Source organism: Scyliorhinus torazame, chromosome 9 (genome assembly GCF_047496885.1).
Source record: "Scyliorhinus torazame isolate Kashiwa2021f chromosome 9, sScyTor2.1, whole genome shotgun sequence".
Taxonomy (NCBI): domain Eukaryota; kingdom Metazoa; phylum Chordata; class Chondrichthyes; order Carcharhiniformes; family Scyliorhinidae; genus Scyliorhinus; species Scyliorhinus torazame.
In genome coordinates, this window is record NC_092715.1 from 958,049 (window position 1) to 979,712 (window position 21,664).

The window sequence follows — 21,664 nt, forward strand, 5'->3', positions numbered from 1 at the left end:
GCTGGAGAAATTCCTCGAGCCATAGTGGTGAGATTCCTCCGTTTTAAGGACAGAGAGATGGTCCTCAGATGGGCAAAGAAAACTCGGAGCAGTAGGTGGGAGAACGCGGTGATCCACGTATATCAAGACTGGAGTGCGGAGGTGGCGAGAAGGAGGGCGAGCTTTAATCGGGCCAAGGCGGTGCTTAATAAAAAGATCAAATTTGGAATGCTGCAGCCGGCAAGACTGTGGGTCACATATCAAGGGAAGCACCACTACTTTGAAACGGCGCATGAGGCGTGGACATTTATTGTTGAAGAGAAATTGGAATGAGTGGGTTATTAAAAAAGAACGTTTGAGACAAAGTGGTGGGGCGAATATGGGGGGAAAAAGGGGGGAGAGATGATTTTTATGTTGTTAATCCTGCGACCCGGTAACTTTTCTCTCTTCCACAGGTTGTGGGGGAGGGAGGAAGGGAGGTGGAGGAATTGGGGGCGTTGGCCATTGGGGGCGGGGCCAAAAGGGAAGCGCGGGCTTTGTTCCCGCGCTATGATAATTATGGCGGGAATAGGGAAGCAGGAAGGAGGGGGCGTCGCACGGTGCGAGCCGAGGTCACGGGGGGAAGCCGAGGTCGGCCAGAGTTTGCTGACTTCTGGGAGCAACATGGGGGGGTGTAATTACGCTAGTGGGGGATCTAGCGGGGGGGTGGGAGGGGGGGATTTACTGGGTTGCTGCTGCTGGGGAGAAGGGGGAGCTGGTATGGGGTGGGGTGTGGTGGGCGGGGCGGGGGGGCACCGCCTGGGGGGGACACAGCTGCGTGCGAACCGGGTGAGGAGCTGGGTAAAAGGGGATGGCTAATCGACAAGGGGGGGGGGGGGGTAAAGAGCCCCCCATCCCGGCTGATCACGTGGAATGTGAGAGGGCTGAACGGGCCGATAAAGAGGGCACGGGTACTCGCACACCTAAAGAAACTTAAGGCAGATGTGGTTATGTTACAGGAGACGCATTTGAAACTGATAGACCCGGTTAGACTACGCAAAGGATGGGTGGGGCAGGTGTTTCATTCGGGGCTAGATGCGAAAAACAGGGGGGTGGCTATATTAGTGGGGAAGCGGGTTATGTTTGAGGCAAAGACCATAGTGGCGGATAGCGGGGGCAGATACGTGATGGTGAGTGGCAAATTACAGGGGGAGGCGGTGGTCTTGGTAAACGTATATGCCCCGAACTGGGATGATGCCAACTTTATGAGGAGCATGTTAGGACGTATCCCGGACCTAGAGGTGGGGAAGTTGGTAATGGGTGGAGATTTTAACACGGTGCTGGAACCAGGACTGGACAGATCGAGGTCCAGGACCGGAAGGAGGCCGGCAGCAGCCAAGGTGCTTAAAGACTTTATGGAGCAGATGGGAGGAGTAGACCCATGGAGATTTAGTAGACCTAGGAGTAAGGAGTTTTCGTTTTTCTCCTATGTCCACAAAGTTTATTCGCGATAGACTTTTTTGTTTTGGGAAGGGCGTTGATCCCGAAGGTGAGGGGGACGGAGTATATGGCTATAGCTATCTCGGATCACGCTCCACATTGGGTGGACTTGGAGATAGGGGAGGAAAAAGAACGGCGTCCACCCTGGAGAATGGACATGGGACTAATGTCGGATGAGGGGGTGTGTCTAAGGGTGAGGGGGTGTATTGAAAAGTACTTGGAACTCAATGATAATGGGGAGGTCCAGGTGGGAGTGGTCTGGGAGGCGCTGAAGGCAGTGGTTAGAGGGGAGCTGATATCAATCAGGGCACATAAAGGAAAGCAGGAGAGTAGGGAACGGGAGCGGTTGCTGCAAGAACTTCTGAGGGTGGACAGGCAATATGCGGAGGCACCGGAGGAGGGACTGTACAGGGAAAGGCAAAGGCTACACGTAGAATTTGATTTGCTGACTACGGGTACTGCAGAGGCACAGTGGAGGAAGGCACAGGGTGTACAATACGAATATGGGGAGAAGGCGAGCAGGTTGCTGGCCCACCAATTGAGGAAAAGGGGAGCAGCGAGGGAAATAGGGGGAGTGAGGGATGAGGAGGGAGAGATGGAGCGGGGAGCGGAGAGAGTGAATGGACTGTTCAAGGCATTCTATGAAAGATTATATGAAGCTCAGCCCCCGGATGGGAAGGAGAGAATGATGTGTTTTCTGGACCAGCTGGAATTTCCTAAGGTGGAGGAGCAGGAGAGGGCGGGACTGGGAGCACAGATCGAAATGGAGGAAGTAGTGAAAGGAATTAGGAGCATGCAGGCGGCGAAGGCTCCGGGACCGGATGGATTCCCAGTTGAATTTTACAGGAAATATGTGGACTTGCTCGCCCCGCTACTGATGAGAACCTTTAATGAGGCGAGGGAAAGGGGACAGCTGCCCCCGACTATGTCAGAGGCAACGATATCGCTTCTCACAAAGAAAGAAAAAGACCCGCTGCAATGCGGGTCCTATCGGCCTATTTCCCTCCTGAATGTAGACGCTAAGATTCTGGCCAAGGTAATGACAATGAGGATAGAGAATTGTGTCCCGGGGGTGGTCCATGTCTCGGATCGTGTTTTCCGGGTCCTTAGGGGGGAGGGGGAGCAGCCCCAAGTCGTGGTCCACATTGGCACCAACGACATAGGTAGGAAAGGGGACACGGATGTCAGGCAGGCTTTCAGGGAGCTAGGATGGAAGCTCAGAACTAGAACAAACAGAGTTGTTATCTCTGGGTTGTTGCCCGTGCCACGTGATAGTGAGATGAGGAATAGGGAGAGAGAGCATTTAAACACGTGGCTACAGGGATGGTGCAGGCGGGAGGGTTTCAGATTTTTGGATAACTGGGGCTCTTTCTGGGGAAGGTGGGACCTCTACAGACAGGATGGTCTACATCTGAACCTGAGGGGCACAAATATCCTGGGGGGGAGATTTGTTAGTGCTCTTTGGGGGGGTTTAAACTAATGCAGCAGGGGCATGGGAACCTGGATTGTAGTTTATGGGTAAGGGAGAATGAGAGTATAGAGGTCAGGAGCACAGATTTGACGTCGCAGGAGGGGGCCAGCGTTCAGGTAGGTGGTTTGAAGTGTGTCTACTTCAATGCCAGGAGTATACGAAACAAGGTAGGGGAACTGGCAGCGTGGGTTGGTACCTGGGACTTCGATGTTGTGGCCATTTCGGAGACATGGATAGAGCAGGGACAGGAATGGATGTTGCAGGTTCCGGGGTTTAGGTGTTTTAGTAAGCTCAGAGAAGGAGGCAAAAGAGGGGGAGGTGTGGCGCTGCTAGTCAAGAGCAGTATTACGGTGGCGGAGAGGATGCTAGATGGGGACTCTTCTTCCGAGGTAGTATTGGCTGAAGTTAGAAACAGGAAAGGAGAGGTCACCCTGTTGGGAGTTTTTTATAGGCCTCCTAATAGTTCGAGGGATGTAGAGGAAAGGATGGCGAAGATGATTCTGGATATGAGCGAAAGTAACAGGGTAGTTATTATGGGAGACTTTAACTTTCCAAATATTGACTGGAAAATATATAGTTCGAGTACAATAGATGGGTCGTTTTTTGTACAGTGTGTGCAGGAGGGTTTCCTGAAACAATATGTTGACAGGCCAACAAGAGGCGAGGCCACGTTGGATTTGGTTTTGGGTAATGAACCAGGCCAGGTGTTGGATTTGGAGGTAGGAGAGCACTTTGGGGACAGTGACCACAATTCGGTGACGTTTACGTTAATGATGGAAAGGGATAAGTATACACCGCAGGGCAAGAGTTATAGCTGGGGGAAGGGCAATTATGATGCCATTAGACGTGACTTGGGGGGGATAAGGTGGAGAAGTAGGCTGCAAGTGTTGGGCACACTGGATAAGTGGGGCTTGTTCAAGGATCAGCTACTGCGTGTTCTTGATAAGTATGTACCGGTCAGACAGGGAGGAAGGCGTCGAGCGAGGGAACCGTGGTTTACCAAGGAAGTGGAATCTCTTGTTAACAGGAAGAAGGAGGCCTATGTGAAGATGAAGTGTGAAGTTTCGGTTGGGGCGATGGATAGTTACAAGGTAGCGAGGAAGGATCTAAAGAGAGAGCTAAGACGAGCAAGGAGGGGACATGAGAAGTATTTGGCAGGAAGGATCAAGGAAAACCCAAAAGCTTTCTATAGGTATGTCAGGAATAAGCGAATGACTAGGGAAAGAGTAGGACCAGTCAAGGACAGGGATGGGAAATTGTGTGTGGAGTCTGAAGAGATAGGCGAGATACTAAATGAATATTTTTCGTCAGTATTCACTCAGGAAAAAGATAATGTTGTGGAGGAGAATGCTGAGCCCCAGGCTAATAGAATAGATGGCATTGAGGTACGTAGGGAAGAGGTGTTGGCAATTCTGGACAGGCTGAAAATAGATAAGTCCCCGGGACCTGATGGGATTTATCCTAGGATTCTATGGGAGGCCAGGGAAGAGATTGCTGGACCTTTGGCTTTGATTTTTATGTCATCATTGGCTACAGGAATAGTGCCAGAGGACTGGAGGACAGCAAATGTGGTCCCTTTGTTCAAAAAGGGGAGCAGAGACAACCCCGGCAACTATAGACCGGTGAGCCTCACGTCTGTAGTGGGTAAAGTCTTGGAGGGGATTATAAGGGACAAGATTTATAATCATCTAGATAGGAATAATATGATCAGGGATAGTCAGCATGGCTTTGTGAAGGGTAGGTCATGCCTCACAAACCTTATAGAATTCTTTGAGAAGGTGACTGAACAGGTAGACGAGGGTAGAGCAGTTGATGTGGTGAAGATGGATTTCAGCAAAGCGTTTGATAAGGTTCCCCACGGTAGGCTATTGCAAAAAATACGGAGGCTGGGGATTGAGGGTGATTTAGAGATGTGGATCAGAAATTGGCTAGCTGAAAGAAGACAGAGGGTGGTGGTTGATGGGAAATGTTCAGAATGGAGTACAGTCACAAGTGGAGTACCACAAGGATCTGTTCTGGGGCCGTTGCTGTTTGTCATTTTTATCAATGACCTAGAGGAAGGCGCAGAAGGGTGGGTGAGTAAATTTGCAGACGATACTAAAGTCGGTGGTGTTGTCGATAGTGTGGAAGGATGTAGCAGGTTACAGAGGGATATAGATAAGCTGCAGAGCTGGGCTGAGAGGTGGCAAATGGAGTTTAATGTAGAGAAGTGTGAGGTGATTCACTTTGGAAGGAATAACAGGAATGCGGAATATTTGGCTAATGGTAAAGTTCTTGAAAGTGTGGATGAGCAGAGGGATCTAGGTGTCCATGTACATAGATCCCTGAAAGTTGCCACCCAGGTTGATAGGGTTGTGAAGAAGGCCTATGGAGTGTTGGCCTTTATTGGTAGAGGGATTGAGTTCCGGAGTCGGGAGGTCATGTTGCAGCTGTACAGAACTCTGGTACGGCCGCATTTGGAGTATTGCGTACAGTTCTGGTCACCGCATTATAGGAAGGACGTGGAGGCTTTGGAGCGGGTGCAGAGGAGATTTACCAGGATGTTGCCTGGTATGGAGGGAAAATCTTATGAGGAAAGGCTGACGGACTTGAGGTTATTTACGTTGGAGAGAAGAAGGTTAAGAGGAGACTTAATAGAGGCATACAAAATGATCAGGGGGTTGGATAGGGTGGACAGTGAGAGCCTTCTCCCGCGGATGGATATGGCTGGCACGAGGGGACATAACTTTAAACTGAGGGGTAATAGATATAGGACAGAGGTCAGAGGTAGGTTCTTTACGCAAAGAGTAGTGAGGCCGTGGAATGCCCTACCTGCTACAGTAGTGAACTCGCCAACATTGAGGGCATTTAAACGTTTATTGGATAAACATATGGATGATAATGGCATAGTGTAGGTTAGATGGCTTTTGTTTCGGTGCAACATCGTGGGCCGAAGGGCCTGTACTGCGCTGTATTGTTCTATGTTCTATGTTCTATGACCAAACTGGGTTTGTGAAGGGGAGACGGCTGAATACGAATATACGGAGGCTGCTAGGGGTAATGATGATGCCCCCACCAGAGGGGGAAGCGGAGATAGTGGTGGCGATGGATGCCGAGAAAGCATTTGATAGAGTGGAGTGGGATTATTTGTGGGAGGTGTTGAGGAGATTTGGCTTTGGAGATGAGTATATTAGATGGGTACAGCTGCTGTATAGGGCCCCGATGGCGAGCGTGGTCACGAATGGACGGGGGTCTGCGTATTTTCGGCTCCATAGAGGGACGAGGCAGGGATGTCCTCTGTCCCCATTACTGTTTGCACTGGCGATTGAGCCCCTGGCAATAGCATTGAGGGGTTCCAGGAAGTGGAGGGGAGTACTCAGGGGAGGAGAAGAACACCGGGTATCTCTGTATGCGGATGATTTGTTGTTGTATGTGGCGGACCCGGCGGAGGGGATGCCAGAGATAATGCGGATACTTGGGGAGTTTGGAGAATTTTCAGGATATAAACTGAACATGGGGAAAAGTGAGTTGTTTGTGGTGCATCCAGGGGGGCAGAGCAGAGAAAGAGAGGACTTACCGCTGAGGAAGGTAACAAGGGACTTTCGCTACTTGGGGATCCAGATAGCCAAGAATTGGGGTACATTGCATAGGTTAAATTTAACGCGGTTGGTGGAACAGATGGAGGAGGACTTCAAGAGATGGGACATGGTATCCCTGTCACTGGCCGGGAGGGTGCAGGCGGTTAAAATGGTGGTCCTCCCGAGATTCCTTTTTGTGTTTCAGTGCCTCCCGGTGGTGATCACGAAGGCTTTTTTCAAAAGGATTGAGAAGAATATCATGAGTTTTGTGTGGGCCGGGAAGACCCCGAGAGTGAGGAAGGGATTTTTGCAGCGTAGTAGGGATAGGGGGGGACTGGCACTACCGAGCCTAAGTGAGTACTACTGGGCCGCCAATATCTCAATGGTGTGCAAGTGGATGGGAGAAGAGGAGGGAGCGGCATGGAAGAGATTGGAGAGGGCGTCCTGCAGGGGGACTAGCCTACAAGCTATGGTGACGGCGCCGTTGCCGTTCTCACCGAAGAAATACACCACAAGCCCGGTGGTAGTGGCTACTCTGAAAATCTGGGGGCAGTGGAGACGGCATAGGGGTAAGACGGGAGCCTCAGGGCGGTCCCCGATAAGAAATAACCATAGGTTTGCTCCGGGGAGAATGGATGGGAGATTTGGAACATGGCAAAGAGCAGGAGTAACACAATTGAGAGATCTGTTTGTAGATGGGACGTTTGCAAGTCTGGGAGCGCTGACCGAAAAATATGGGTTGCCCCAAGGGAATGCATTCCGTTATATGCAACTCAGGGCTTTTGCGAGGCAACAGGTGAGGGAATTCCCGCAGCTCCCGACGCAGGAGGTGCAGTACAGAGTGATCTCAAAGACATGGGTGGGGGACGGTAAGATATCAGATATATATAGGGAAATGAGGGACGAGGGGGAGATTATGGTAGATGAGCTGAAAGGGAAATGGGAAGAGGAGCTGGGGAGGAGATTGAGGAGGGGCTGTGGGCTGATGCCCTAAGTAGGGTAAACTCATCGTCCTCGTGTGCCAGGCTAAGCCTGATACAATTTAAGGTGTTACACAGGGCGCATATGACTGGAGCACGGCTCAGTAAATTTTTTGGAGTAGAGGATAGGTGTGCGAGATGCTCGAGAAGCCCAGCAAATCACACCCACATGTTCTGGTCATGTCCGGCACTACAGGGGTTTTGGGTGGGGGTGACAAAGGTGCTTTCGAAGGTGGTGGGGGTCCAGGTCGAACCAAGCTGGGGGTTGGCTGTATTCGGGGTTGCAGAAGAGCCGGGAGCGCAGGAGGCGAGAGAGGCCGATGTTTTGGCCTTTGCGTCCCTAGTAGCCCGGCGCAGGATACTGTTAATGTGGAAAGAAGCCAAACCCCCGGGTGTGGAGACCTGGATAAACGACATGGCAGGGTTTATAAAGTTGGAACGGATTAAGTTCGTCCTAAGGGGGGATCGGCTCAAGGGTTCACCAGGCGGTGGCAACCGTTCGTCGAATACCTCACAGAAAGATAGAGGGAATGGAAAAGAAGAAGACAGCAGCAGCAACCCGGGGGGGGGGGGGGGGAGGAACCAGAAGGACTCTCAGGGATGTTAGTGTACAAGTATAATATGTATAGGTTGTTGTTATAGGTAATTGTATATTGGACTGTTGAATTGTATTTTTGGAGAGTATTTATTTGGGACAAGGCAGTTGCCATTTAGTTTTGTTTTTTAATTTTGATGTTGTTTATATATTATTTATTTCTTGCTTAAAACTGGCCATTGTTATTTATATTGTTATATTACTGTGTAAAGGATACACAATGTACTGTCATGGTGGGCCAAAAATTTTGAATAAAATATATATATTTTTTAAAAGAGAGAGCACCTTGTCCCCTAACCCCCCTGAGAGAGCACCTTGTCCCCGAACCCCTCTGAAAAAGCACCTTGTCCCCTAACCCTCTGAGAGAGCACCTTGTCCCCTAATCCCTCTGAGAGAGCACCTTGTCCCCTAACCCCCCTGAGAGAGCACCTTGTCCCCGAACCCCTCTGAAAAAGCACCTTGTCCCCTAACCCTCTGAGAGAGCACCTTGTCCCCTAATCCCTCTGAGAGAGCACCTTGTCCCCTAACCCCTCTCTAAGAGCACCTTGTCCCTTAATCCCTCTCTAAGAGCACCTTGTCCCCTAACCCCTCTGAGAGAGCACCTTGTCCCCTAACCCCCCTCTAAGAGCAGATTGTCCCCTAGCCCCTCGCTAAGAGCACCTTGTCCACTAACCCCTCTGAAAAAGCACCTTGTCCCCTAACCCCTCTGAAAAAGCACCTTGTCCCCTAACCCCTCCCTGAGAGCACCTTGTCCCCTAACCCCCCGCTAAGGCATACAAAATGATCAGGGGGTTAGATAGGGTGGACAGTGAGAGCCTTCTCCCGCGGATGGAAATGGCTGGCACGAGGGGACATAGCTTTAAACTGAGGGGTAATAGATATAGGACAGAGGTCAGAGGTAGGTTCTTTACGCAAAGAGTGGTGAGGCCGTGGAATGCCCTACCTGCTACAGTAGTGAACTCGCCAACATTGAGGGCATTTAAAAGTTTATTGGATAAGCATATGGATGATAATGGCATAGTGTAGGTTAGATGGCTTTTGTTTCGGTGCAACATCGTGGGCTGAAGGGCCTGTACTGCGCTGTATCGTTCTAAGTTCTAAGAGCAGATTGTCCCCTAATCCCTCTGAAAGAGCACCTTGACCCCTAATCCCTCTGAGAGAGCACCTTGTCCCCTAACCCCTCTCTAAGAGCACCTTGTCCCTTAATCCCTCTGAGAGAGCACCTTGTCCCCTAACCCCTCTCTAAGAGCACCTTGTCCCTAGTCCCTCTCTAAGAGCACCTTGTCCCCTAACCCCCCTCTAAGAGCACCTTGACCCGTAATCCCTCTGAGAGAGCACCTTGTCCCCTAACCCCTCTCTAAGAGCACCTTGTCCCTAGTCCCTCGCTAAGAGCACCTTGACCCCTAACCCCTCTGAAAGAGCACCTTGTCCCCTAATCCCTCTGAGAGAGCACCTTGTCCCCTAACCCCTCTCTAAGAGCACCTTGTCCCTAGTCCCTCGCTAAGAGCACCTTGTCCCCTAACCCCCCTCTAAGAGCACCTTGTCCCTGTAACCCCACCCCACCTTTTGGACACTTCAGGGGCAGTTTAGCATTTGAACGACTCCCTCTTTCCCTGCTTCTGACCCTGCATGAAAACTGTTCCTTTTCTAACTTCTTCTAGTTCTGATGAAATGTTACCGACTCCACATGTTAACTCTATTTCGCTCTCCACAGATGATATGAGACCGGCGGAGTATTTCCAGATTTTTGAATATCTTTGTCGTATTTTAACCATATTCTGTACTGCTTTCCCTCTGCCCTTTAACCTTGACAGGTGGCCAGGATACAGCTCCAAATCCAGGACACGTTGGCACGCAATTACTCGCAGCATCCCTCTGTGCAGGAAGCTATCTCCCAACTCGACACAGAGCTCATGGACATCACCAAGGTAAGAACAACTTCTGGCAGATAAGGACACTCTGATAAGTGCTGCAACCACAAATGTTCTGCAAGATTCAGGATATGTGTCCAGTTTGTCGTCCCTTTGGCTGCAAATTATCTGGCTGATGAATTGAGTTTTTAAGCAGCAAGATCACTGTCTTCTCTGTATATCAAAGAAGTGTTTGCCTCGGGCGGCTCGGTGGCACAGTGTCCCTCAGTATCTTTTCCAAAAATTCCCCACCACTGACGTCAGACTCAGCGGCCTATAATTTGTTGGATTATTCCTGCTTCCTTTCTTAAACAAGGGAACAACATTGGCTATTCTCCAATCCTCTGGAACCTCACCTGTGGTCAAAGAGGATGTGAAGATATCTGTTAAGGCCCCAGCTATTTCCCCCCCCTTGCCTCCCGCAGTAACCTGGGATAGATCCCATCCGGCCCCGGGGACTTGTCCACCGTAATTCAATTTAGGATACTCAACACTTCCTCCTTTGATCTATTCTCAAGAGCGTTCACACACCCATCCCTGACCTCAACATCCGTCATGTCCTTCTCCCTGGTGAATAGCGAGAACAAAGAAATGTACAGCACAGGAACAGGCCCTTCGGCCCTCCAAGCCCGTGCCGACCACGCTGCCCGACTAAACTACAATCTTCTACACTTCCTGGGTCCGTATCCCTCTATTCCCATCCTATTCATGTATTTGTCAAGATGCCCCTTAAATGTCACCATCGTCCCTGCTTCCACCTCCTCCTCCGGTAGCGAGTTCCAGGCACCCACTACCCTCTGTGTACAAAGAACAAAGAAATGTACAGCACAGGAACAGGCCCTTCGGCCCTCCAAGCCCGTGCCGACCATACTGCCCGACTAAACTACAATCTTCTACACTTCCTGGGTCCGTATCCTTCTATTCCCATCCTATTCATACATTTGTCAAGATGCCCCTTAAATGTCCCTATCGTCCCTGCTTCCACTACCTCCTCCGGTAGTGAGTTCCAGGCACCCACTACCCTCTGCGTAAAAAACTTGCCTCGTACATCTACTCTAAACCTTGCCCCTCTCACCTTAAACCTATGCCCCCTAGTAATTGACCCCTCTACCCTGGGGAAAAGCCTCTGACTATCCACTCTGTCTGTGCCCCTCATAATTTTGTATACCTCTATCAGGTCGCCCCTGAACCTCCTTCGTTCCAGTGAGAACAAACCGAGTTTATTCAATCGCTCCTCATAGCTTATGCCCTCCATACCAGGCAACATTCTGGTAAATCTCTTCTGCACCCTCTCTAAAGCCTCCACATCCTTCTGGTAGTGTGGCGACCAGAATTGAACACTATACTCCAAGTGTGGCCTAACTAAGGTTCTATACAGCTGCAACATGACTTGCCAATTCTTATACACAATGCCCCGGCCAATGAAGGCAAGCATGCCGTATGCCTTCTTGACTACCTTCTCCACCTGTGTTGCCCCTTTCAATGACCTGTGGACCTGTACTCCTAGATCTCTTTGACTTTCAATATTCTTGAGGGTTCTACCATTCACTGTATATTCCCTACCTGCATTAGCCCTTCCAAAATGCATTACCTCACATTTGTCCGGATTAAACTCCATCTGCCATCTCTCCGCCCAAGTCTCCAGACAATCTAAATCCTGCTGTATCCTCAGACAGTCCTCATCGCTATCCGCAATTCCACCAACCTTTGTGTCGTCTGCAAACTTACTAATCAGACCAGTTACATTTTCCTCCAAATCATTTATATATACTACAAAGAGCAAAGGTCCCAGCACTGATCCCTGTGGAACACCACTGGTCACAGCCCTCCAATTAGAAAAGCATCCCTCCATTGCTACCCTCTGCCTTCTATGGCCTAGCCAGTTCTGTATCCACCTTGCCAGTTCACCCCTGATCCCGTGTGACTTCACCTTTTGTACTAGTCTACCATGAGGGACCTTGTCAAAGGCCTTACTGAAGTCCATATAGACAACATCTACTGCCCTACCTGCATCAATCATCTTAGTGACCTCCTCGAAAAACTCTATCAAGTTAGTGAGACACGACCTCCCCTTCACAAAACCGTGCTGCGTCTCACTAATACGTCCATTTGCTTCCAAATGGGAGTAGATCCTATCTCGAAGAATTCTCTCCAGTAATTTCCCTACCACTGAAGTCAGGCTCACCGGCCTGTAGTTCCCGGGATTATCCTTGCTACCCTTCTTAAACAGAGGAACAACATTGGCTATTCTCCAGTCCTCTGGGACACCACCTGAAGATAGTGAGGATCCAAAGATTTCTGTCAAGGCCTCAGCAATTTCCTCTCCAGCCTCCTTCAGTATTCTGGGGTAGATCCCATCAGGCCCTGGGGACTTATCTACCGTAATATTTTTTAAGACACCCAACACCTCGTCTTTTTGGATCACAATGTGACCCAGGCTATCTACACCCCCTTCTCCAGACTCAACATCTACCAATTCCTTCTCTTTGGTGAATACTGATGCAAAGTATTCATTTAGTACCTCGCCCATTTCCTCTGGCTCCACACATAGATTCCCTTGCCTATCCTTCAGTGGGCCAACCCTTTCCCTGGCTACCCTCTTGCTTTTTATGTACGTGTAAAAAGCCTTGGGATTTTCCTTAACCCTAAAAAAACTTGCCTCGTACATCTACTCTAAACCTTGCCCCTCGCACCTTAAACCTATGTCCCCTAGTAATTGACCCCTCTACCCCGGGGAAAAGCCCAGAGACAAAGTACTCATTAAGGATTTCACCCACTTCCTGTGGTTCCACGCATAACTTCCCCCATTGTCCTTGAGTGGGCCGACTCTGTCTCTTGTTACCCTCTTGCTCCTAATATTTGCATAAAAAGCCTTGGGATTCTCCTTGACCATGTTTGCTCAATTCCACATTGAAGTTCCTTCCTACTTCCACTGTACTCCTCAAGGGCTTTGCCAGTTTTTAGATGCCTAGACCTATTGTGTGCTTCCCTTTTCCTTTTGACTAAGCTTACAATTTCCCTCGTCACATGGTTCCTGAATCCTGCCATTTCTATCCTTCATTTTCACGGGGACATGCCTGTCCCGCACTTCAATCAACTGGCCTTTAAAAGCCTCCCCCATGTCAGACGTGGATTTGCCCTCAAATAGCCGCTCCCAATCCCCATTCCCCACTTCCTGTCTAATTTGGATGTAATTGGCCCTCGCCCAATTAAGCACCTTCACCCTTGTCCTTCTCCGTGACAAGGTCACTCTTGTCCTTCTCCGTGACTACCCAAAACTAATGGAATTATTGTCGCTAAGCCCAAAATGCTCCCCCACTGAAACATCAATCACCTGGCCTGGCTCTTCCCCAATACCAAGTCCAGTATTGTCCCTCCCTGGTTGGATTATCAACATACTGGATCAAAAAGCTCTCCCGGACACATCTAACAAATTGCTCTCCATCCGAGCCCCCGGCTGTGAGGGATTCCCAGTCAATATGGGGAAGTTAAAGTCGCCCATCACAACTACCCTGCTTTTTTTTCACACCACACTGATTCTTGGATTGGGGGACTGACGTATGTGGAGAGATTGAATCGGTTAGGATTGTATTCGCTGGAATTCTGAAGAATGAAGGGGGATCTCATGGGAGGCTTATAATTCTAACAGAACTTGACAGTAGATGTAAAAAGGCTGGCACAGTGGTTAGCACTGTTGCCTCACAGTGCCAGGGGCCCGGGTTCAATTCCAACCTCGGGTGACTGTGTGGAATTTGCACTTTCTCCCCATGCCTTGCGTGGGTTTCCTCCCACAGTCCAAAGATGTGCAGGTCGGTGGATTGGCCGTGATAAATTGCCCCTTAGTGGGGTTATTGAGTTACGGGGATAGAGTGGAGACATGAGCTTAAGTAGGGTGCTTTAGGGGCAGCATGGTGGCGCAGTGCGTTAGCCCTGCTGCCTCATGGCACCGAGGTCTCAGGTTCGATCCCGGCTCTGGGCCACTGTCCCTGTGGAGTTTGCACCTTCTCCCCGTGTTTGTGGGTTTCGCCTCCACAACCCAAAGATGTGCAGGCTAGGTGGATTTGCCACAGTAAATTGCCCCTTAATTGGATAAAATGAATTGGGTACTCTAAATTTACTTTAAAAAAAAGTAGGGTGCTTTTTCCAAGGACTCGATGGGCCGAATGGCCTCTTTCTGCACTGTAAATTCTATGAAAAAGGGTGGTCCTGATGGTGGGAGTGTCCAGAACCAGGGGTCACAGTCTGAGGATACGGGTCGACCATTTCGCAAAGAGATGAGAAATTTCATTACCCAGGGAGCGGTCGGCCTGGGGAATTCGTTACCACGGGAAGTAGTTGAGGCCAAAACATTGTACGTTTCAGGAAGGAGTTTGATACAGCATGTGGTTCAAAGAATGGGGAGGGCAGGCAGGATGAGGCTATTGAGTTGGGTGATCAGCCATGATCATAGTGAATGTATTTTCTATGTTATTATCCTTTCTCTGATAAGGAAATCAAAACTGCACACACTACTCCAGGTGTGGTCTCACCAAGGCCCTGTGCAACAACAGTAAAACATCTTTGCTCCTGAACTCAAGTCTTCTGGCAATGAAGGTTAACATGCCATTTCCCATTTTAGCAGCTTTCTACACCTGCTTGGTTTCAGTGACTGGTGTCCAGGGACACCCAGGTACCTTTGTTACATCAACATTCCCCAATCTATCACCAATTAAATATCCTGCAGTTCTGTTTCACCTTCCAAAGTGGATGGCTTCGCATTTATCCATGTTATACAGCACGGTGGCCAGCACCTTACAGACCGGGTTCAATTCTGACCTTGAGTCACTGTCTGTGTGGTGTCTGCACATCCTCCCTGTGTGTGCGTGGGTTTCCTCCGGGTGCTCCAGTTTCCTCCCACAGTCCAAAGTTATGCAGGTTAGGTGGATTGGCTATGATCAATTGCCCCTTAGTATCCAAAAAGATGTATAGGTTAGATCAAGGGGTTAATGGGATAGGATGGGGGAGTGAGCTTGGGTGAAGTTCTCTTTCAGAGGGTGGTGCAGACTCGATGGGCCGAATGGCCTGTTCCTGCACTGTAGGGATTCTATGGGTCTACTCCATTTACCATGTATTTGCCCACTCACTCAACTTGTCTGAATCACTTTGAAGCCTGGTAACATCCTCCTATCCACTCACGTTTCCACCAAATATTGTGTCGTTAGCAAACTTGGAAATATTACATTTGGTCCCCTCATTCTAGTCATTGATATATATTGTGAATAGCTGGGGCCTCAGCATTGATCTCTGCGGAACCCCACACATCATATCTGCCAGGTAATTGCCCATTCAGAACGATGCTGAAGGTTAGTACGAGTCTGAGATTCTCTTCTGTCTTTCCAGTTGTACGGGGAGTTTGCTGACCATTTCCGTCTCTCCGAGTGTAAACTGGCTATAATCCACTGTGCAGGTCACTCCGATATCATCCTTGTGCAAACCCTTTGGCAAGAAATCATTGAAAAAGGTGAGTGATGTGTGGAAGTCAAATCATCTTCCTTCTGTGTTTTTCTCTTTGTTGAGATCTCAGAGGACTGGAGATTAGCTAATGTACTGCAGTTTAAGAAAGGTAGCAAGGATAATCCAGGAAACTATAGGCCAGTGAGCCTTACCTCTGTAGCAGGTAAATTATTGGTGTAATGTGAGAGTACCTTTAAGAAATGAGTGTTTAAGAAATGTACCTTTAAGAAATGGGTGTTGATCAGTGATGTCAGAGAGTGGGTGGAGCTGGGCTGTCTGTCAGCTTTTTACTTTAGTTTTAGGCTGTTTCCTGCAGGGTGTGTATTAGTTTCGTTTTCAGAGCTGGATTGCTGCAGTCACAGCCAGAAGGGGTATTCGTCTCTCTCTCTCTGTAATCTAAAAACTGTAAATCGATCCTTTGGTGATTTAAAACTAATAACTGCTCTCAGTAGTGACTCCTAAGCGATAGCATGGTTTTCTGAAGGGGAGGTCGTGCCTCACTAACTTGATCGAGTTTTTTGAGGAGGTGACAACGATGATTGATGATGGGAGGGCGGTGGATGTTGTTTACATGGACTTCAGTAAAGCCTTTGACAAGGTGCCTCATGGCAGACTGGTACAAAAAGTGAAGTCACACGGATCAGAGGTGAGATGGTAAACTGGATACAGAACTGACTCGAACACAAGGCAAAGGGTAACAGTAGAAGGGTGTTTTTCGGAATGGAAGGTTGTGACTAGTGGTGTTCCACAGGGATCGGTGCTGGGGCCTCTGTTTGTGGTGTAGATAAACGATTTGAAGGAAAATGTAGCCGGTCTGATTAGTAAGTTCGCGGATGACACCAAGGTTGGTGGATTGGCAGATAGTGTTGAGGATTGTCAGAGGGTACAAAGAAAAGTACAGCACAGGAACAGGCCCTTCGGCCCTCTAAGCCTGCGCCGACCATGCTGCCCGTCTAAACTAAAATCTTCTACACTTCCGGGGTCCGTATCTCTCTATTCCCATCCTGTTCATGTATTTGTCAAGATGCCCCTTAAACGTCACTATCGTCCCTGTTTCCACCACCTCCTCCGGTAACGAGTTCCAGGCACCCACTACCCTCTGTGTAAAAAAACTTGCCTCGTACATCTACTCTAAACCTTGCCCCTCTCACCGTAAACCTATGCCCCCTAGTAATTGACCCCTCTACCCTGAGAGAAAGTCTCTGACTATCCACTCTGTCTATGCCCCTCATGATTTTGTAGACCTCTATCAGGTCGCCCCTCAACCTCCTTCGTTCCAGTGAGAACAAACCGAGTTTATTCAACCGCTCCTCATAGCTAATGCCCTCCATACAAGGCAACATTCTGGTAAATCTCTTCTGCACCCTCTCTAAAGCCTCCACATTCTTCTGGTAGCGTGGCGCCCAGAGTTGAATCCTATACTCCAAGTATAGTGCAGGACATAGATAGGTTGGAGACTTGGGCAGAGAAATGGCAAATGTAGTTTAATCTGGGCAAATGTGAGGTAATGCATTTTGGTCGGTCTAACAGAGAGGAAATATACCGTGAATGGTAAAACTCTTATAAATATCGAAAGTCAGAGAGATCTGGGCGTGCAGGTCCACAGATCTTTGAAAGTGGCAACACAAGTGGACAAGGTAGTCAAGAATGCATACGGAATACTTGCCTTCATTGGACGGGGCATTGAGTATGAAAACTGGCAAGTCATGCTGCTGTTGTACAGAACCTTAGATAGGCCACACTTGGAATATTGCGCACAATTCTGGTTGCTACACTACCAGAAGGGTGTGGAGGCTTTGGAGAGGGTGCAGAGGAGGTTTACCAGGATGTTGTCTGGTCTGGAGGGTGTTAGCTCTGTGGGGAGGTTGAATAAACTGGACTGTTATTATTAGAAAGACAGAGGTTGAGGGGTGACCTGAGAGAGGTCTTCAAGATTATGAGGGGCATGGATAGAGTGGATGGGCAGGCACTCTTTCCCAGGGTGGAGGGGTCAGTCACCAGGGGGCATAGGTTTAAGGTCCGTGGGGCAAAGTTTAGAGGAGATGTGCGAGGCAGGTTTTTTACACAGGGGGTGGTGAGTGCCTGGAATGCGTTGGATTGGATTGGATTGGATTTGTTTGTTGTCACGGGTACCGAGGTACAGTGAAAAGTATTTTTCTGCGAGCAGCTCAACAGATCATTAAGTACATGAGAAGAAAAGGGAATGAAAGAAAATACATAATAGGGCAACACAACATATACAGCGTAACTACATAAGCACTGGCATCGGGTGAAGCATACAGGGTGTAGTGTTAATGACGTCAGTCCATAAGAGGGTCATTGAGGAGTCTGGTAACAGCGGGGAAGAAGCTGTTTTTGAGTCTGTTCGTGCGTGTTCTCAGACTTCTGTATCTCCTGCCCGATGGAAGAATTTGGAAGAGTGAGTAAGCCGGGTGGGAGGGATCTTTGATTATACTGCCCGCTTTCCCCAGGCAGCGGGAGGTGTAGATGGAGTCAATGGATGTGAGGCAGGTTCGTGTGATGGACTGGGCTGTGTTCACGACTCTCTGAAGTTTCTTACAGTCCTGGGCCGAGCAGTTGCCATACCAGGCTGTGATGCAGCCCGATAGGATGCTTTCTATGGTGCATCTGTAAAAGTTGGTAAGCGTTAATGTGGACATGCTGAATTTCCTTAGTTTCCTGAGGAAGTATAGGCGCTGTTGTGCTTTCTTGGTGGTAGCGTCGACGTGGGTGGACCAGGACAGATTTTGGGGGATGTGTACCCCTCGGAATTTGAAACTGCTAACCATCTCCACCTCGGCCCCGATGATGCTGACAGGGGTGTGTACAGCACTTTGCTTCCTGAAGTCAATGACCAGCTCTTTAGTTTTTCTGGCATTGAGGGAGAGATTGTTGTCGCTACACCACTCCACTAGGTTCTCTATCTCCCTCCTGTATTCTGACTCATCGTTATTCGAGATCCGGCCCACTATGGTCGTATCGTCAGCAAACCTGTAGATGGAGATGGAACCAAGTTTTGCCACGCAGTCGTGTGTGTACAGGGAGTAGAGTAGGGGGCTAAGTACGCAGCCTTGGGGGGCGCCGGTGTTGAGGACTATTGTGGAGGAGGGGTTGTTGTTCATTCTTACTGATTGTGGTCTTTGGGCCAGAAAGTCGTGGATCCAGTTGCAGAGTGGGGAGCCAAGTCCTAGGTTTTGGAGCTTTGATATGAGCTTGGCTGGGATTATGGTGTTGAAGGCGGAGCTGTAGTCAATAAATAGGAGTCTAATGTAGGAGTCCTTGTTGTCGAGATGCTCTAGGGATGAGTGTAGGGCCAGAGAAATGGTGTCTGCTGTGGACTGGTTGCAGCGGTATGCGAATTGCAGTGGATCAAGGCGTTCTGGGAGTATGGAGGTGATGCGCTTCATGCTCAACCTCTCGAAACACTTCATTACGACTGAAGTCAGGGCTACTGGACGGTAGTCATTGAGGCACGTTGCCTGGTTCTTCTTTGGTAACCGGTATGATGGTGGTCTTCTTGAAGCAGGTGCCAGGGGAGGTTGTGGAAACAGATACATTAACTGCGTTCAAAAGGCATCTTGACAAACACATGGATAGGATGGGTCTAGAGGGATACGGCACAAGGAAGTGCTGAGTGGGGCGGGACAGTGGGTTCGCCCTGTTAACTCACGGCGCTGAGGTCCCAGGTTCGATCCCGGCTCTGGGTCACTGTCCGTGTGGAGTTTGCACATTCTCCCCGTGTCTGCGTGGGTTTCGCCCCCACAACCCAAAGATGTGCAGAGAGGTGGATTGGCTTCGATTAAATTGCCCCTTAATTGGTAAAAATGAATTGGATGCTCTTTATTTATTTTAAAAAGAGGAAGTGCTGAGGGTTTTGGCCAAAGGTGGTATGACCGGGACAGGCTGGGAGGGCCGAAGGGCCTGTTCCTGTGCTGCATTGTTCTTTGTTCCTCTGATTTAATCCACTGTTATTTTTCAGAATTGGCTGACAGCAGATTGATGAATTGCACGGATCGGATGCAGACGTTGAGTATGAAGCTCGTGTCCCTGGGAAAACTTTACGCTGGGACACCGCGCTATTTCCCACTTGGTACGTACACGGCATTGAATCGGAAAGAATGTCAGCCACAGTACAGATTGAAACGCTCGGCTGGATATGGAGACGCTCTCTGTGGGCGATTCCTACTCCCCACCCCCATTCCATCCATCTTTACCTGCCCCAACCCCTCCCCTAATTCACCTGCCTTCCCTGCCCCCTCCTCCCTGCCCCCTCCTCCCTGCCCCCTCCCCTCCTCTCTGCCCCCTCCCCTCCTCCCAGCCCCCTCCCCTCCTCCCTGCCCCCTCCCCTCCCCTAATTCACCTGCCTTCCCTGCCCCCTCCTCCCTGCCCCCTCCCCTCCTCCCTGCCCCCTCCCCTCCTCCCTGCCCCCTCCCCTCCTCCCTGCCCCCTCCCCTCCTCCCTGCCCCTTCCCCTCCTCCCTGCCCCTTCCCCTCCTCCCTGCCCTCTCCCACCCCAGCTACCTCCCTCCTCTCTTTCCTCCCCCTCGTCCTCCACCCCTCCATTCCTGTTGCCAAACATGATAACTGTCCCTTTGGACAATTGCGATGGTTAGATGCAGTTTCACAGCAATGTGAGCAGGCAGGTGAGAGATTTAACCAGCTGACAGCACACAGCGCAGGCCAGAGTAACATTGTTAATCTACAGAACCGGGAGGAGGAGGGTGTGAGTGAGGAGAAGGAGGGAGTGAGGGAGGTGTAGGGTGTGAGTGAGCTGGAGGGTGTGAGGGAGGAGGAGGGGCTGAGGGAGGAGGAGGGGCTGAGGGAGGAGGAGGGACTGAGGGTGGAGATGGAGATGAGGGAGGAGGAGGGTGTGAGGCAGGTGGAGGAGCTGAGGGAGGAGGAGGGTCTGAGGGAGGAGGAGGAGGGGCTGAGGGAGGAGGAGGGGCTGAGGGAGGAGGAGGGGCTGAGGGAGGAGGAGGGGCTGAGGGAGGAGGAGGGGCTGAGGGAGGTGGAGGGGCTGAAGGAGGAGGAGGGGCTGAAGGAGGAGGAGGGGCTGAAGGAGGAGGAGGGGCTGAGGGAGGTGGAGGGTGTGAGAGAGGTGGAGGGTGTGAGGGAAGTGGAGGGTGTGAGGGAGGAGATGGGGCTGAGGGAGGAGGAGGGTGTGAAGGAGGAGGAGGGTGTGAGGGAGGAGGAGGGTGTGAGGGCGGAGGAGGGGCTGAGGGAGGAAGATGGGCTGAGGGAGGAGATGGGGCTGAGGGAGGAGGAGGGTGTGAGGGAGGAGGAGGGTGTGAGGGAGGAGGAGGGTGTGAGGGCGGAGGAGGGGCTGAGGGAGGAAGATGGGCTGAGGGAGGAGATGGGGCTGAGGGAGGAGGAGGGTGTGAGGGAGGAGGAGGGTGTGAGGGAGGAGGAGGGTGTGAGGGAGGAGGAGGGTGTGAGGGAGGAGGAGGGTGTGAGGGAGGAGGAGGGTGTGAGGGAGGAGGAGGGTGTCTGGGAGGAGGAGGGTGTGAGGGAGGAGGAGGGTGTGAGGGCGGAGGAGGGGCTGAGGGAGGAAGATGGGCTGAGGGAGGAGGAGGGTGTGAGGGAAGTGGAGGGGCTGAGGGAGGAGGAGGGGCTGAGGGAGGAGGAGGGGCTGAGGGAGGTGGAGGGGCTGAGGGAGGTGGAGGGTGTGGGAGGAGGAGGAGGGGCTGAAGGAGGAGGAGGGGCTGAGGGAGGAGGAGGGTGTCTGGGAGGAGGAGGGTGTGAGGGAGGAGGAGGGTGTGAGGGCGGAGGAGGGTGTGAGGGCGGAGGAGGGTGTCTGGGAGGAGGAGGGTGTGAGGGCAGAGGAGGGGCTGAGGGCGAAGGAGGGGCTGAGGGCGAAGGAGGGGCTGAGGGCAGAGGAGGGGCTGAGGGAGGAGGAGGGTGTGAGGGAGGAGGAGGGTGTGAGGGAGGAGGAGGGAGTGAGGGAGGAGGAGGGTGTGAGGGAGGAGGAGGGAGTGAGGGAGGAGGAGGGTGTGAGGGAGGAGGAGGGAGTGAGGGAGGAGGAGGGTGTGAGGGAGGAGGAGGGTGTGAGGGAGGAGGAGGGAGTGAGGGAGGAGGAGGGAGTGAGGGAGGAGGAGGGAGTGAGGGAGGAGGAGGGAGTGAGGGAGGAGGAGGGAGTGAGGGAGGAGGAGGGTGTGAGGGAGGAGGAGGGGCTGAGGGAGGAGGAGGGGCTGAGGGAGGTGG

At 51.0% G+C, this 21,664-nt stretch overlaps 1 protein-coding gene across 4 annotated transcripts in view; it reads left to right on the plus strand.

The window, feature by feature from the left end:
• Positions 1–21,664, plus strand: part of nup155 (nucleoporin 155) — a 404,177-nt gene that overhangs the window by 361,864 nt on the left and 20,649 nt on the right. For all 4 annotated transcript variants that reach the window (XM_072515568.1, XM_072515570.1, XM_072515569.1 and 1 more), the window contains exons 31-33: positions 9,876–9,989; positions 15,351–15,471; positions 19,444–19,554. In XM_072515568.1, coding sequence (XP_072371669.1) covers positions 9,876–9,989; positions 15,351–15,471; positions 19,444–19,554 — 346 coding nt within the window. The remainder of the gene's footprint in view (positions 1–9,875; positions 9,990–15,350; positions 15,472–19,443; positions 19,555–21,664) is intronic.